The following is an 18,483-nucleotide window of genomic DNA, read 5'->3' on the forward strand; positions in this document are numbered from 1 at the left end:
CCTGCTGTTGTCAGATTGTTAGACGGAAAAAAGCTGAAGGAATGTCTTGCTACTTCTATTGTTTAAGACTGTGATTGTCTGCTTGTTCTGCTCTCTGCTTGCTTACGTCTGGTCTGCCTGTTAAAGAAATAAATGTCCTGTCACATCATCACTTCCAGTATTTCAGCTTCACAGTCCAGACAAATATAAAGCTGCTGGAGTCTTTGCTTCCTTATCACTGTTGTTCCAATTCTGTTTTCTCTGGCATGACTAAACAAACATTAGGAGTACAAAGGCACCTCAGATTGACCTGAACAGAGACTTTAAATGAGATTGTTATTTTTAAGCAACATAATTTTTAGAAATGTAATTTTTTTTAAATGGCTTCCCTACATCTTCATCTCACACATGACGTCTGTTCAGAAGCAGGGGAAAACTGTAACTCCACTGTATACATGATAACGCCTGAATCATACTGTGTCCTAACACTAAGAGTCTTGAAGCTAAAGCTAATACTCCTAAATGTTCCAGCCCAATTTATGTTTTTATGACCTGATGCTGCCTTTGCTGCAGGTTACAGAGGCCAGACAATAACACTTCGCTGCCAGGGGTTATCTTGCTGCCAGGAGAACACACGTTGAACCACAAAGTTCCCATTGTGCTGCTGTCAGGCAATGTTTCCTCACTAACACACCGTGATATGTGGAGCATTTCACATTTCAGGATGTGACATATGACTCATTCTTTTCCAAAGAAAATTTGCAGTTTCATTCATTTATACACTAATTACTGCGGTCTTTGAATCTAACAATTGTTCTGCATCAGTGCCTGCTGCTCCGTTTCTGATTTCTCTCGTTTCACATTTATCATTTAGCTGCTCTGTGAACCTCTTGATGTAGGATGCTGACACATGAGGAATGATGACATTAGCCTTAGAAACCGCATCATACTGTTTAATGTCTTACTCTGTCCAGCTCCAAAGGATTACTCAGAGGGCAATTATCAAACTCACCTTGAGTTTGTCCTTTTCACAGAGATGAGATGTATTATTATATTCACACAGCATGACTGTATAGATGGAAAGATGTTCAGGCCTTCAGATTTCCAACAGCTTTTTTTTTTTTTTTTTTTTTTGCTGGCACGAAAGAAATTGCTCCATATGTAGCATAAAAGGAATTCATGCCTTCAGTATTCTCCTCCTTGCTGAGAGTTAGATATAGGATCGATAACATTCTCCTGTCTGTACGGCAAATATGGAGCTGGAGACAGCAGGGGGTTCTTGCTTGTTTACTCCATAAAAAACTGAATTGTAAAAATAAATAAATTCTCTGGGACTAGTTGCCAGGCTATAATCAGAGACTACAGGGAGTTACTGGCTATGTCGACGTCTCTTTTCCTATCGTTTTCTGTTTCTCTCTGCCTTAACCTGAGCATATATTTAAGCCTAAATCCAACCAGTCCTTTTCTGCAAATCTCAACACCAACCAGTTATCTCAGTCATGTCTAGCTATTATTTATGCTTTGCCCTCACTCCAACTGCAGATGGATGGGAAATACTGTTTAAAGGGACAACTGACTTACACACTAGAATGGCAAAGAAATAGTCTGGCACATTCCTGCGAATTGGTGAAATGTTCTTTTTTACACTTTGTTTTTTATATGAATTAAACAAGCAAGATATAAAGTGTTAATTGGAGAGCTTTAGAGCTGCAATTTTGCTGTCTTTGAGCAGAGCCAGGCTAGCTGTTTCTTCCTGCTTACAGCTGTGCTAAGCTGTGATAAGTAAGTAAATAGGAGAGTAAGTAAACTTAATTTATCTCTCATTTAACAAAGTGCTTCACATTAAATAAAATGCATAATAGTACACAGTATAAAAGCAGCAAGTAAAAATACAATTTGTAAAACAGAAAGAAGATTTAACAATAACAACAGCTAAGCTAATCATTTGCTAGTTTCAGGGTCATAGTTAAATACACACACACACACATTAGGCTGGTATCTTATCATCTGTTTCTCAGAAAGAATAGGACAAACCTTTGTCAAACCATTAACGAGGTGATGCGAGTTTGGGAGTAATGCAGAAGGTAAGAAATGGGTTGGACAGTAGTAGATTAAAAGTCCATGCTTATGCATTGACTCACCTTGGTGATTCCCTGGAGGAAAGCCTCCTTAGCCAGCTTGGCAGGGCCATCCAGTGACTTGCCATCATCCTCTGGGCCCCAGCTGGCACTATAAATGTGGATGTGTTGAGGGTTGAGGCTAAGTGAGTGGGCCTCCACCACGTCTGTCACCTCCCCATCCAACATACGAACTCCTGCAAACAAAAATAATAATAATAAAAAAAAAGCGAACATGAAACGCAGCGCATCTTCAAAAGTGGTGGATAAAGAGTGACAGATGGAAAAGAGATGGTGAGCACATGTATAAAACCTGGGGGAGAGCATGCGATGACAAGGAGAAAAAAACTTGTCATCTAAAAACAGAAAGCAATCGGTCAGAACGTAAATTCCCATTTTATCTCCTGCCACCCCTGCCAAAAATAGGAGAAACAAAAGACTTCAGAGGAAAAAAACCAAAGACTTCAGAGTTCCAGTTTTAATGACCAAGCGTACAGAGCTTCACTCACAGATGCTCTGAAAGGAACTACAGTATTTTACTGTCACAAAACGAAAACCCTGCTGTTTTTATAAACCAAGAAAGGCTGTTTCCTGACCCCACCAAATCCACAGTATGGACAAGTAGACAAATCTAACAGACTGCATGCACACTCACACAGATGATAGAGATGAGCAGAGAGTTTACAGAGCCTTCAACAGACTGCCGTGTCCACAGGGTAGCACCAAATGTCACCTTTCATCATACCTGAACGCACCCCTGTCTGAGCCTTTGAAGTGAGCAGCCTCAGATCACTACTCTGAACATTAATGGCTGTAGAGAGGCGTGAAATGAACCACCCTCAAATAAGGTCCATTACTGGGAGAAGACCCCCGGACCTCAGAGGGAACACAACGACTGACAACGTCTACATTAAGATTTCAGTAATCTACTCTAGACAAGCTGCCTGGCTCTGCAGGCACAAACACGTGCCAATCGGGATGAAGCCATAGCAGTAATTACTCTGCTGGAGTGGGGATTCGCCGTAATACGAGTTTGAATACTGAGCAGTCGGAAAAACCTTAACTGGGCTAAACACGTGACACAAAGTGTTTGTTGTTTGCTCTGGGATCGCTGTATTGCAGCAGTAATGATAATAACTGTCGTAACAATTCTCATCAACTTGCTGTGGGTTGGTGATTCCTTATTAAGACACTGCTGTGTGAGTTCCCTGCAGCTCCACTGAGTCAGAGGTATGAGTGTGATCATGTGTGTATGTGTTGGGAAAACAGGTACAGTAGGTGGAAGGAAACATCAAGTGAGAAAAATAAGGTCAATTACAGCTTTTAAATACTAATCACCAATCATTGATCAAGCAAGGATACACACGTATAGGCGTCCCCGCGAACGTGACTGCTTGTGTGCACACACTCCGAAGGTATTTAGGAGCAAATCACAGCTGTTTATAAACAATCCACTGACCCCATGACGTGAACAGATTCACAGAGGAATAATTTATGAGAGCGGGGCCAATGCACAGCTCCGTCGGGAGATGAATGGTAATGAAGACAAAGAAGGAGAGTTATGAGTAACATCTGTGAATGGGACTGCTCAGGGCTCCACAGGCTCCGCTGAGTCTTGTTGGCTGCCATCATGTCATTGACAGATTGCGTGGTGACAAAAGTTAGTAAAAGCCTCATTGGAATACTTTATCAAATGCAAAACATTTTCAGAAGCAAAAAAAAAAAAACCCCATCCTTTCAGGCATAATTTGTGAGCACAAGTTTAATTTGAACAGACCTCCACTTTCTTAATGCATATCTGGACATGCTGACAGCTTTATTGCTGTTTAAACAAGAACCTGCCCTAAGAGTCTCATTTTGACCAGCTTTTTTTAGCAGATGATTTACACGGTGGTGTGAAAAGAAGTCCACCATGTTGTGAAGTAAGTTTTCTTGGCATCAACATAATATTGAACTTAGGTCCCTCAACACAAGGACTCAACAAAACACTGTGCTTTCTATCTAATTGGCAGAAGACAGACTGGAGTTTCAGTGCCAACTTCCAAATAAAGGTGGGGTGAACTTTAATATGTCCTGATCTGAATACAAAAAAATTCAGATTCAGTTATGAGACTCATGACAATGTTGTTAGTTTTATAAGCACGCAGCAGTCCTATGGAAAGCCATGCACTCACTTCCAGTGGGAAAAAAAACCTGTAGATGATGCAAATGATTAAAAGCTACTGTTACCACACACTCTCGCCTTTCTCCGCAGCACAGTTTCACTTGTGCATCTGAACAACAGGGAGTCAACTGGTGAGCAAAAGATAGTCAATGGTCTGGAAAAAAAGAAGATAATATGGATACTGGCTTTAAAATCTGAAGACACAGCTAAATCTGTGCTCCTGTTTCAGGTCCCACCCTAAAGGAAGCGCAGCTGAAAGAATTCCACTTCCACAGTAAACGTGAATATTGCAGAGGATATTATTTCTGTATAAAACAATATCAAACTCATTAAAATTAAACACTGTTCCCAATTTGAAAAAATCCCCACGGTATGCTTCACTCACCTCCAATTTTAGCATTATAGGCCACACCTACTCCGCACACACCGTTGTTGGCTGCAGCTGCAACTTCGCCTGCACATCGAGTTCCATGTCTGAGGAGAGAGTCAAATACACAAAAGTCTCAAAGAAGACGAATAAAGAAAGGCAGATGACTGCAAAAGGAATATTCACATCAAGCAGGAGCATCGCAATAACTAAATACTAAACTAAACACAAAGGAAAAAAACAGCAGTTGTTTGTAGCTCCTTCAAAGGAGCGATACTGTAGCTGCACTGTTTCTAAAAATACACCACAGTCAAAAGAGAAGTGAAAAAGAAGCCGGTAGCCCTTTTGTAACTGCAGCAAACTACAAATGTTAAAGTTGGAATAATAAGTGCCAGAGAGCCTGATGTGGTTTCTGAATTAAAGGGACATTTATTTGAAAAGTTTTAGATTTCAAGACATACTGACGTACTGATAACAACATGCAGAACAGAGTGCAGCGGCCTTCAGGATGATCATGAAGTGCAGATACAATAAGATAAGGTGCACAATAAGCATCGACAAGCACACTCAGCTGTAAAAACCTCACTGCTCAGTACTTCAGGTATAATAAGGAAAAATGTCATCAGCTTATGACGAGGGATGAAGTCCCACAATAACACACCATTTTCTAAATCTGTACAGTTGGTTATTTCACATGACAGATTTCCATATTTATGTCTCTGCCTTAGTTATACAGTTACTGCATTTAGTTTAACAATTGGGAAAAAAAGGTGCTGTTTTGTACTTTCACGGACCAGTCAGTTTGGTAACATTTGGATCAAAATCCGATGACAGTTGTGGGGTTGTTTGCTTCTGCTGCCAGTACTGTCAATCAAATCTGACCAAAAACACCCACACATTCACAGATTTTCAGAGGTTTTGGGTGTTAAATTCTCAATAAATAATAATTAATGACTTTAACTTTGATTTTTGCTTATTTCGCCACGAATATTCCATATTTTAGACAAATACTTGGGATTTTAAACCAACTTTTATGTGAAGTTTAACAGCATTTTTCTAAAGGATTTGCTCAGTGGAGCATTAATTTGCATTCCCACAAGAAACTGCGTCTTCTACATTGTTTCGCAGAATGTACAAATTTTGAGATCAATGTACCTGCGAGCTCAACAGTGAACACACACAGCTACTTCAGCTCTACTCACTTTCTTAGAAAAAAAATATTGGAAATCAGTCTTCTGTGGTACAGGCTACAGGGTTACAGGATACAGGCTTTTCCAATCAAAAATAACTGAAGTGAAACCTGAGGACAATACACAGACCTGTCTGAAACCAACAGACACTCACTGGCCACAGGTCATTCAAATGAGATATGAGCTGTTATCGATGTACATAAATTATTTACCAAGTTCCTCATTAATTCCTTCAACCTGTCTTCCTGTGTTTCAGAGAACAGTCAGATTCCCCATAGAGTGATTTCTAGATGTCAAACACACAAACACTTCACAAACAAACAAAAAAAAATCAACACTCCAATCCCCATAATGTGCTTTACTACTAACTACAGTCTTGTAAAAGAAAGTGAAATCGTTACAGATTTGGACTCCAGGAAACAAAAGTCATCGTTAATGAAATCAATTTGGTTTGTTTCAATGAGGTCTGAATCAGTGTGATCAGATTGTGAATGCAGCGTTCATCACAGGTCTTCTGATTACAGTGCAGATACTTGATTAGGAGGTGTACAGTTTCACAACTGTCTCTGTGTGAACAAAGCTAATTACGTCCAAAGTATTATTTTGGAAGAGCAAAAAATGACTTCCTTTTTGATCCTCCAACCTTCCAGCCTGATGACGAGGCAGAGGACGAAGTCATTTCACAGGGTCAGAGCACAGCTTCGCCTCCAGCTGGGATCCTGATTAGACTCTGTGTCGATCTGTGATATATTAGCCACCCGCTAATCTCACTCTGAAACATTTTAGCAGAGGATCAATGCTTTGTTCTTTCTAATTCATCTTCTGTCCTTCTTTCCTGTTTTTACAGTGTCAGGATTCACAATGTCAAAGAACAAAACACAGAGCAAATGTAGAAAAAAAGCCCCAAAAACAATTTAGTAGTTGAATCTAGCTTCCTAACACAATCATTTGTTACATGACCCGAGCTGTCAAAAACTACAAGCATTAAAGTGATTTTTAAACAAGTAATCAACTGGCCTGACAGAGCTTATTTTTCACTGACGGGGTATGCCCTTACACAAGGACCTTGGCACAACATATGGCAGGGTGTAATACATCACAAATGCAATTAAAATGTTATCAGTGCTATCAAGAGGTTAAACTACATTGTCTTACTGCTAACTAGCTTATTTCATATTGTATAAAATGACAGCAGTTGAAGGACAGCTGACGGCTCCCTTGAGATCAGTTTTTGTCCACAGGGGTTAAACTGAAACTTATTATGTGGGGCCATTTTTTTCAGCAATGTCATGTAGCAGCAGAATTTTTCATGAAAAACTGACGCTTCAAACACCATAACGACCTCATAAGCATTAGAGGACCATTACAATTCACATACACAAATCAGCCAATTTATCTTATTATTAAAGAGAAATCTAATGTATTAAAAAGCTTGAGGCATAGTCTGCGTTATTCAGATTCCAGATACATTAACCTCTGTACAGCAGGAAATCTCTGCATGCATGTTAAGTGGCGAGCGGACCTGTTAGCGCCTACCTATTGTTTAATCAGAGCACTAAAGAGGAACAGACCTGCCCACTCATTACATTTTAGCTCACCACCATGCGCCTCACACTGTCTGACTGACTGGATCCACAGACTCATCCACACAAATCAATCATGTTATTATGTGCCAAAACACTGCAGAACGGGTGCTGAATGGTGACTGTCAGTCATTTCAAGCCAGAAACAAACGCAGCTATGTGACCACTAGACTTACTGCAAGTGACTTCTCTCAGTATCTGTGCTACTCAGGACAGACCCAGCACAATTAAACCTATGGCATTTTTATATTTTAATGTACCTGTTTAACATAATAATAATAATAATAATAAAAAAAACGTCGATAAGACTTTATTTTATTTTTTTTTATTTGAGGACTTAAAAGACATCAAGTGCTTCCTCTGTAATTTAATATAGCAGTGGGACACCGTTGCACCGTTTTGATGTGCTGGAAACAAGGGCTGGCACTTGTTTGCTTTACTTACTACGATTTACATGTCACAATTTCTTTTGCAGTGTTGTTAATTTCCTTGCAGTGGAAAATTACTGAGTGAATACAGAAGGAACACTAATTTCTAATGGGAACATATTCTCTCAATCTGCTTTAATACACAGGCCACAGAGCTTGTAAGCATCCACAATGGCCAAAAACACACACAGTCAGCACCAGGGCCAGCCAGATGGCTTGGCCCAAAATACTACATGTTTGTGCTGTGCAGAAATTTGCAGTTGCAAATAGCACTGTTAACTTTCAATGACTTTTGTTTAAAAACAAACAAAGAAAAGAAAAGCTTGGTGAGATTTTTGCCTTTTGAAACAAAGATGTTCTGAATTTGTGTTTGGAAAGGTATTTTTGTTTGTTTCTTTTTTTTTTTTTTTTTCCTTGATGCTGTGACTCAACCAAACAATTAAACAGTCAAATGTTGTGTTGTCAAATTCAACACTTGATTTGTATGGTTTGTCACTTTTTGGCAAATGATGATTGTGAGCATCTTTAACCACAACTGTACAAAAGTATACAAAAAGAATAATGACACTTTAAGGATAGTGAAAAGGCAACCAGATGAACATATGATCCACAAGGCCTAACATCTGTGCTGGATTATTTACACAATATATATACAATATTATCATATGTGTATTATAATATGACATCAATATTTCATTTGTTAATATCACGCTTATTGTAAGTACTGGTATATTGTGACAAGCAAACAATGACATGCCTTGAGTGAGACTCAAATGAAAATTCATGTTTGTATACTTTGCAATGAGGTCTGCAACCCTTTTAACTGCAACTAACTGCACAAACAAACTCCACAGCATCGTAAAACAGGCTTTTGTGCTGCAGACAGACTGAGGAGTTGTGGCCACAGATGTGATGCCAGGCAGGGGATTCAGCCAGGACAGGCAGAGAGAACACAAAGCCAGAGACCAGGGAAGACATTCATGGAGAGGCCACACACACCATGATGCAGCTGTTTTGAATACTATCTGCAAGTGCACATGCATGCGTGCATATGTGTGCGAATGAGCGATTGGTCAGGATTGAAATAAGCCAAAACAACCAGACAGCTTAATATATCCAGGGAGTCTCGGATGTGCCAAAGCGGACAAAAAGGTTTCAGACGAAGCCACAGTTTTATCTGTCAAATGCCCATGAAATTAAATGATTTCCAAGACACTTTACTGAATGCCTCCATTCTATATCCATTTAAAAGAGACTGGAAAAGATGTCACACTCAATGACTCACGGGGTCAGGCCTAAGTGTGTAAGTTTAAAAAGCTGAAAGTTTATGTGAGAGACGCGGGAAAACAACAACAGGCTATAAAAATAGTGCAGCATCATTTTGGAGAAAGACAATCACAGTAAATAAATCATTGCTGTATGAGCTGGAGGATGGCAAAAGCTGCATGCTGCATCTAAAAGACAGGCTGTGGAGAAAAGAACCCACAAAGCTTAAATAAAGCTTAGACAAAATTCTGCTGAGCTAAAGACACAGTCAATGTGACCTCCCTTATCTTATCAGACGGAAGGAGCAAAGGGACAGAGGAAGGTAATTCTTCTAATCTGCATTCCTGAGGACAAGGTGCCATACGTGGTCAAGTTATTGTCTGTTCATTTACTGGAGAATGTAGACATGTCACCGGACACACATAATTCAATGTAACCATGTATCCCTCACAGTATGCAAGCAAAACAGCATTTATATGCTAACAGAATTCTGCTTTGCAAAAACTACAATGAAGGTGATTTAATCTTAACGTCAGCCTAATCCTGAAACTAAAACTCTAAAAATATTTACTCCTACCCTGAGCTAATTCCATAATAAGTATGTGTAACAATGATTCCATGACTTCACAATTTTATCACAAAAACAATTTACTATTGTTACTATTAACTGTTTTTTGACTATAAGACCCCCTGGGATGAGACTGTTAGCAGTTGAAAAGGTGCTGTGGCCGGACAGCAAAAGGATTCCAGGTTCGAGTCTGGGTCTGGGGCCCTCTGTGCAGAGTTTTGTGTATTTCCCCAGTGCGGGACTAATACAGGCCTACTTTATCTTTTATTCACTGCAACAGAAAGCTGGGTTTCTGAAAAGGAGTGTATAACGGAGACTTTCTTTACATTCCTCCTTTTCTCTTTGCTCTCAACAATACTGGTATCAGAAACTCTGTGGAACCACATAGGGAACCCTCCTGACCAATCACACTTCTTGACTCCATGTAGTATCTCAATAGCTCTGACTTTTACAATCATTTTTGAGGAGGGTCATGTGTAAGCTTCATGCGTAATGCAAAACTACAGAATAAATGCACCTTAAAGGTATTTTCCAGTGACTTGATATTGATCTTCCATAAATTTGGGAGACTTGCAAGAGGCAGATATGACAAAGAAAATAGTCAAAACTACACAGCAGAGGCCAACATACCCTCACTTCTTGTCCTTCATGTAGGTCGAACTCCAGAAACAGTGGATCTCTCATTTAACACAATACAATGTGACAACCTCTTTCATCAGACTCTCCGCACATTCAAAAACTCTACCCACTTCTTTCAAACTCAACACCTCCAGTTTATAACTCTATAAAAGTCTAAATATTTGAAGTTTCGAGTGCAAAACAAGGTAACCCTGGTGAGTTTTTTTTTTTAAACTTCAAAAAGCTCCTCCGAAGACACAAAGACATCATACAAAAGCTTTGAAAAGGATGAGTGACTAACCCTTCAAGATGAGTAAACAGAACTTCGCATGTAAAATTGGTGAAATTTCCATTTAAGCTACATGAGTAAACCCAAATGATTCATTAAAAGTTGGTATTACAACAATGTGAGAAAAGCACATTATTTTTCTATGTTGACATGGCATAATTTTTTTATGCAGTACTTGAAACAGGAAGACGAGCATTCAAGCAGCTATGTTATGCACAGATGGCAGGCGAATGTGACCACACGTACATACACACATACTGTTTGTGTTGTGTTCTATAGAGCATGTGTGTTGAAATATGCATCACCCAGTGTGACTGATGTCTAAGCAATGCTTGGCTTAACCGTAGGATCAGTCTCTTGGCATTGCTTTGTGGGTTTGTATCTGTTTTTAGAGGGACTGAATAGGGTCCGTTCATTGGAGCTGCCAAACGGATTAGGCTATTTTATGCTCTGCACTGCTCAGCTCTGCTCAGCTCAGCTCAGCTCAGCTCGACTGTGGCCTCAGGCAGTTCTGTTCAAATGGTTATAGTGTGAAGTGCAGATCTGCTCATTGTGTGGCCGAACACAGAGGTGCTGTCACCTGCCTTGTAAAGAGGATGATCAGACGAGTTCGCTTTCAATTCCGGATTTGACTGTCTTGAGTTTGAGAAACACACATTAGATCATTTTGGCCTACTTACAGCAGTCTCTCTCTTTGTTTTTAACAGCACAATGGTCAGAAGGCAGAGCACAACACAAAGTCCACCATGAACATTCACATCTATAGGCAATTTAGAGTCTCCAACATATCTGACTTATATAACCTTATGTGGGAGGAAACTCATGTGGACATGGAGGGAAAAAATCCAACTCCACAAAGAAAGGGCCCAGAAACCAAAGTTTTGCTGTGAGGCAATACAGTAACAGCTGTGCTACTCCACGAATAAAATTTGTTATTACTCTTCTATATGGAGCACTGTAATTGGTGGTAAACTCTTTAAATGGGGCATTGTGGTTAAAATGACGTCTGCTAAATGATAAGGTATTTGAAAAGGACATAAATGATAACAATGAGCTACATAGAAAAAGAGGATAACCGAAAAGACACAATTAAACATGTTAAAATTATTTCAAATGGCTTAACAGCGACTAGTGTGTCTAAATTGGACTATCTCCGCACAATGGAGACACAAATAATGTATCAATAGTAAACAGAACAGCAGTAATATTGACTGGCTGCAGGTGATTAGTAATGTCTTCTAGAATGGGCTTTGGCTTAGGTCTGCCAGTTCCAATCACCATGTGCTGTATCTTGCTGCAAATACTTAGGAAAAAAACAGCTTTCCATCATTTTTTGGCAAAAATAAGAGCAGGAAAGCAGACAGAAAGCCGAAGGAATCGAGTTTAAGAGTGAGGTTCCTGCCAACACCACCTCCAAAAAAGTCTGCCTGGCTGTCTAGAAAATAAACACGCCGTCCCCTGCAGAATAAACAAGACGAGGAGAAGCAGATTTACATTATTCAGGCTTGACAAAGGGAGGCAGTTTTGGAAACAATAATTGATAAACTCAGTTTAAACAGTGCAGGGCATTTATCTGCAGCATGTGATGGCAAGAGTAAATAGATAAAATACATTTTGCGTGCAGATTCTCTTCGATTTTTCTCCGTTAACACTTCCAATAGTCAAGAGTCTAAAAATTTTTTGTTAAACTGTCAAGTATCAGCCTCAGAATATATACTTGATATGTACATGAGCAAGAATGCAGATGCTGGGTTAATGTCAAGTCCTGACAATGTCGTGTTGTAAAAAGGGCCAATAGTGAAGTGAACAAAGCACAGGTGTGACCTGTGCTGTGTCACACACTGTAACAGAAGCACTAAGGCAGACAATGCAGGAGGAAGCTGTCTTCTTTGATTTGTGCTCTCCTCCAGTCTGACTTGTCCTGTATCACCCCCTTGATGAGTCAGGTTCATTAACTTAATATTCATGCAGCGTACTAAATAGCAAGGCTGTGGATTCTGAGGATGGAACACAGGATGGGCATTTACATTAACATGCTTGAAAAGGCCTTAGAAACTACTTATCTGGCAGCATTTGGCCAAAGGAACAATGCCCACAGATAAAATATAATGCCATTGCCATTTTCCTTTTTTTCTGCTGTTGCAATCTGAATTCAAATTTGATTGTCATTTCTTTTCCTTCATCTAAGTACACAACCTACTCAACAGTGACACATTGTAGAATGCTATACGCAGAAAATACACAGTGAGTATCCTTGGATAAGTTACACTATAAGGACAAAAGTATTGGGACATACCTCTTTATTATTAAATTCAGGTGTTGTCCTGGGCCCCTTATGTCCAGTGAAGGGAAATCTTAATGCTTCAGCATACCAAGATATTTCGGACAATGCTATGCTTCCAACTTTGTGGCAAATATTGCTGTTCCAGTATACACAGAGCCCTGACCTCAACCCCACCAAACACCTTTGGGATGATGTTGAACAGAGACTGAGAGCCAGGCCTTTTGGTCCAACATCAGTGTCTGACCTCATTTTTGTTCTATTGCATGAATGGCCAAAAATTCAGACAGAAAAACTTAAACTCCAAAATCTTGTTGAAAGCCTTCCCAGACGAGTGGAAGCTGTTATAGCTGCAAAGCTGTCTAAGCATTCAGAATGCAATGCCATTAAAGTAACCACTGGTTTAAAGGTCAGGTGTTGCAATACTTTTGCCTCTAGAGTGTAATTAAAATCAAGCATTAATGTCTAATCAGCAGAAAATCGTTACAGAAGGATGAAGATCTCTTGAAACAAGTTCTACAGTTTTCTTTAAAAAAAACAGATCAAAACAGCTGCACAGTTTTTAAACCAATTTTGTTAATGTCACAGAATTTGTATGTTCAATTTATTGTTTCAAAATTCAGAAATAGGTCTACAGATGCGTTGTTTTAAACAGTGGAACCTTTCAAAAACATTTCATTCCCCCAGCTGGCTGTAACAAGAGATGCCTGCCCAGCCTTGACTAATGCCATAAGAAATTAAGCATATAATGAAATTAAACTTAAGATGTGAATCATGTGTGTCTCCTGCAGTAACTGGTGCAGGTGCATTTGCCATTTTTCCAATCCAGTGGATTTCTGATGAAAAGGCACTTTCATGGTCAGGGAAACAAATCGCCATGTGCCACCAAGGACAAAACAATTTGATAGGCTGAGAAAAGCCAGCACAACACTTGGTCTTTCTCAATGCCATCAGCGAGATTAGCCAATCACACCTCTTTCTTCTTCTCTAGCCTTGAGTCACTTAAGTATTCAGGTGCTGATGGGTTGGGTTGGACTGAAGGACACACAAGGCTCTATAACATGTCAGTAAATTTTTAATAAAGCCTGCCTCTACACAATCTTACAGTGAACGGATGGGGATCTCAATTAATGGACACCTGTGAAATGTTCCCTATCGGAGCTGCTAGCTCCCCACAGGGACATTGGAAGGACGAGGACAGCGTGTGTGTAGCGGCATGCACTTGAAGAAGAGGAGACTTGGAGATTTGGTTATATATGTGGAAAAATTCTGACCATTTTCTCTATTTGGTATTCATTTTGGTGATTAATGTAGATTAGACAACCTGACAGAAAAAAATTATCATAAAACATAAATAGTCCAAATTGTTGATTCTGAGCCAGAAGTAATTAAAAATTATATTGGCTATACTTATATATATAATCATATTGTCAATATTGTATTATATTGTATATATAGACACCAGACAGTACCCCAGGTGCAGGCTGTGCAAAGATGCCCCTGAGACAATTCAGCACATAACAGCAGGGTGTAAGATGCAGGCAGGAACAGCATACATGGAACATCATAACCAAGTGGCTGAAATAACGTACAGGAACATCTGCACTGGGAATGAGCTGGAAGTCCCAAGGTTAGCATGGAAGAGCCCGACATTGTGGTGGTCCACAAAGAGCAGAAGAAGGCAGAGGTGATGGATGTAGCAATTCTAAGTGACTGCAAGATCAGGAAGAAGGAACACGACAAGCTTGAAAAATACCAAGGGCCAAAAGAAGAGCTAGAAAAGATGTATATAAAAGATATATATATATATATATATAGATATAGATATAGATAGATATAGATATATATATATATATATATATATACATATAAATAGAAAGAGATAGATAGAGAGAGAGAGAGATAGATAGATATATTTATTATGTATATAGACAAACATTGTAATGATGAAAGAGAAATTAAGTATCTTCTTAACCAGATTTCAATCAGCCTTCAACTCTGTCTTGCATATTTGTATCTGCAAGATGTAAAAAATGTGCATGTAAAAAAACCCCCCAAAATATCACAGATTTAAAAAAGAAAACAGCCTTGCGTGTCATCAGTATAAATGAACTGGCCTTCACAGATATAGAAAATGCCCACCTCCAACTCTCCTTTGCTTTTTGTTGTCCTATGAATATATTCATATAATCTCATTGTGAGGGGGTTGTGAGCATTACTCACTGTCAGATTGTATTACTCTGTGGTGATTTACATAACTCATTGGATATAATTTGTCCACAGGTCACTACAAACACTGCAGCTCCATGCTTGTACACACAGAAACACCTCCTTGCTTTTCATTCCATGCTCATAAATAGATCCAATCCAAGATAACAGCTTCAGCAAGTTCACTGACATGGGTAGAACAGTGTGCGCAAGTGCAAATCTGAGCAGTTCTTATCGCGTGTATGTATGAGTGTCTTTCTGAAGTAATAGCACAGTGCAGTTGGGGAGTTGAAGTGAACCAGAGGCAGGGTATAATCCCCTCCAGTAGTGCTTTGTTCCATCAGCAGGACAGAGTGGGATCTACTTTACACTGACAGAAAAGGGCTGGGGTCGCTCTGCATGGCTGCTCGAGCTGTTGGCAAGGACATGAAACAAGGCCTCAGCTCAAAAACCTGCTGACACTACCCTCTTTCAAGATAAGTACATGCTATAGATGAATAGATCACAATCCAGATAGGGACAGAAAAACAAATGCTACCTGTACAAAAAACGTTGCTTAGAAAGATAAACTATATAAAAGTTCAAATCAGAACATCTGTGCAAAAATGATTCTACTCACACAGTACTTTCTACAATCTCATGAGAACTTGTTAAGCTTACTTAGCCTCTCCCTCTGACCAACTGCAAGTGGATGCTTGGCTTTGAAACCAAAATAAAGAACAAAAACAAACAACAAACAGCTACAAAAGACACAGTGGCAGTCGTCCCAGAAAAGAGAGAGATTTGAGACAAATCCTGCTGTGCATTTCAGAGGCGGGATGTGGCTTCTCATCTGCTTCAGGGGGATTGGACTAAGGCAGGGGACCATGGTGTATGGAGAAATGGGCACAGGGGAGGGAATGAAGGTTTAGGATTCGCCCGCGCTGGAGCTTTTGCGTTCCATCATTAAACTGGGGTGAACATGTTTAAATGCGATCACCAAAGACTGAAAGGGAAGAGCAAGAATCACTGAAGCAAGTAAACAACTATTATATCAGCAACAAATAAGCGCTAAAGTGGCTGTGGGGCTGTATGGGCTGGAACTTGAAATGCAGCTACAGTAGCTTGGCTTGTGTACTGAAGTGAGGAAAGAAAAAAATGGGGAACAGTCTTTCAAGACTTTGTAGAGAGACTGCACCAACACGCACTGGTGCAGTGTGCACACAGAATCTGTGCTTTCTCTACAGTGCCAATCCATGTCAACCAACATTTGTAGGAAGGTAGTGCTTCAGAAACAACAAGGACAGCACAAGTGTTGTTTGGTAGAAAAGCAAATCCCAGCCCAATTTTTATCTAAGTTTATGAATGCACTTGCCCACTTCATAAGATGAATCATGTCTGAGCCTCTTTGCCAAATTTCCATGAAGTATGAAAGTTCATTTTGAAGCAGTTCTTAGTCATGTTGGTGCCAGATTGCTGCTTGTGTCAAACTACCTGTTCTCATTTCGCTGTGTGTATCTTGGTTGGGGGTCAGCATCTCCATCATTAACATCATAGCTGGCCTCAGGATCCTAAGAGAGACATGGGGAAAAATAATAGCAATAAAATAAAAAAAAATCCAGTTGTCATTCATTTTGAGTTCAAATTTATTCATTAGCATAAACCCCTTGAGATGAAGAATCTTGTTTTCAAGGGTTCCAAAAATATAACACTGCAACATAACAAAAGAGGACTAACAAAACAAATGAACAAAAATAAAAATAAACATGATCAGCAAGGCAACAAACAAAACAAACATTGATTAATAAAAGCATAATAATAAGCATAATAACAGAAAAGCACAAGGTGGTGGAGGTGGCCAATAGTTGAGTGTTAGTGTTCACCAAATCAATCGGGTATAAACATCAAGTATAAACAAAAGAGGAGGTGACAGCTTTATTGATAACAAGAACAGTTCATCCCAAGTAATATAAAAAATTAAATTGCTGAAACCAAATTGTTTCAGTCTGCTGGGGCTTTAAATATAAAAGAGAAAAAAGCTGAACAAAGTGCTTACTTAATAATTTGAAAGGTACCAGATACCATGGTAATGAGTAAGGATATCTGAAGTAAGTACATTTAAATATAGAGACAACCATATAAGAGCATCATGAGCTGTACAATACTGAGTGAGAAAAGGTCTTTCAAGGACAAATCTGCAGAGTCTATTATATACTGTGTCAAGTGGATCAAGGGCTGATTTTAATGCATTTGGTAACATCAAAAAAGTCTAGAATTGGAAGTATAACTAGGGAGGCAACTGAAAAAAAACAGCATATCAAGGAATATCAAGACCAATATGAGACCTTGATTCCAAGTCGACTTTACATAGAACATAATCAATGTATGATGTGAATAAGACTTTAGGTTCAAGCAATAGATTTTTACCCTTGACCTTAGTCAAAGGTGCATGTGTATCCACAACATTTTAAATTTCTCTTCAAACTCTCATTTAACTTTCTGTTGTCATTTTCCTGTAACTTCAAATACTGTTACATATGTGGATGCTACTTTGCAGTATACTTACATAATTGCTGATGAGGTCAGGATGGTCTTTCTCAATGCCGTCATCGAGGATAGTCACCACTATGCCTCTTCCTGTGTAGCCTTGAGCCCAGGCTACTTTGGTATTCAGGTCTTGATGTGTTGGGGTGGACTGAAAGAGACACAAGATTTTGTTGCGCTGTCAATCAAATGTGACTGAAGCTTCCCAGACGAACCAACAGCAAAGGTCTATTAACCTGAGAATAGCTTAAATTATCTGCAAAGACCTTTCACTTGCTGCAAAAACCTATGTTAAAAATGAAAACAGAAATGTTGAATACAAAAATAAACAAGACATAAAAGGGAAGATCAGAGGTGGTTTATGAACACTTAAAATCCAATTTTAATGCATCAGCCCAAGGCGTCTGCCCCCTCAGGCTGTGCTGCCCCATGCAAGCATCCCACTGTAGTTACGCTGTCAGACAGAAGACAGAAACCTGTTGCAGGTCAAAAATCTTGGTGAGAGCATTTGCCTCTCTTGCAGAGGAAATAGCTGTCTGCAAGCTTTGAGAAGAGGAGGAAGACAGACAAAAAGGGGATACAAAGTGGTAAAATGTTTTTTGGAGGAGGAATGGAAAATTTGCACAGTGAGAAGTATGAAGAGAGTGAGGTAAAAAAGATGGTTCCAGATAAACACATAATCTCTGCCCTCTGCTTCAGTCTGCTCCGGCACAGTTCCTGGGTGTACGTCTCTGTGAGAAAGCCTGGACACTTAGGAAAGCGTTAATTGCTGGATGTAGTCTTTAAAGTGGCACCACTGAATAGACATTTCAAGTAAATGTTTCCTTCAAGCTGATGTACCCAAATAAACCAATACAAAAGCCCCCTGAAGACATTAAAAAGGTTGTACTACCAAGACAAAA

At 39.4% G+C, this 18,483-nt stretch overlaps 1 protein-coding gene across 4 annotated transcripts in view; it reads right to left on the minus strand.

Moving 5' to 3' along the window:
* Positions 1-18,483, minus strand: part of furinb (furin (paired basic amino acid cleaving enzyme) b) — a 73,050-nt gene that overhangs the window by 12,665 nt on the left and 41,902 nt on the right. For all 4 annotated transcript variants that reach the window (XM_046394729.1, XM_046394728.1, XM_046394725.1 and 1 more), the window contains 4 exons: positions 17,604-17,732; positions 16,532-16,608; positions 4,646-4,734; positions 2,121-2,293 (listed from right to left, as the gene is read on the minus strand). In XM_046394729.1, the coding sequence (XP_046250685.1) occupies positions 2,121-2,293; positions 4,646-4,734; positions 16,532-16,608; positions 17,604-17,732 (468 nt within the window). The remainder of the gene's footprint in view (positions 1-2,120; positions 2,294-4,645; positions 4,735-16,531; positions 16,609-17,603; positions 17,733-18,483) is intronic.

The sequence above is a fragment of the Scatophagus argus genome, chromosome 7, assembly GCF_020382885.2.
Source record: "Scatophagus argus isolate fScaArg1 chromosome 7, fScaArg1.pri, whole genome shotgun sequence".
NCBI classification, from domain to species: Eukaryota; Metazoa; Chordata; class Actinopteri; family Scatophagidae; genus Scatophagus; species Scatophagus argus.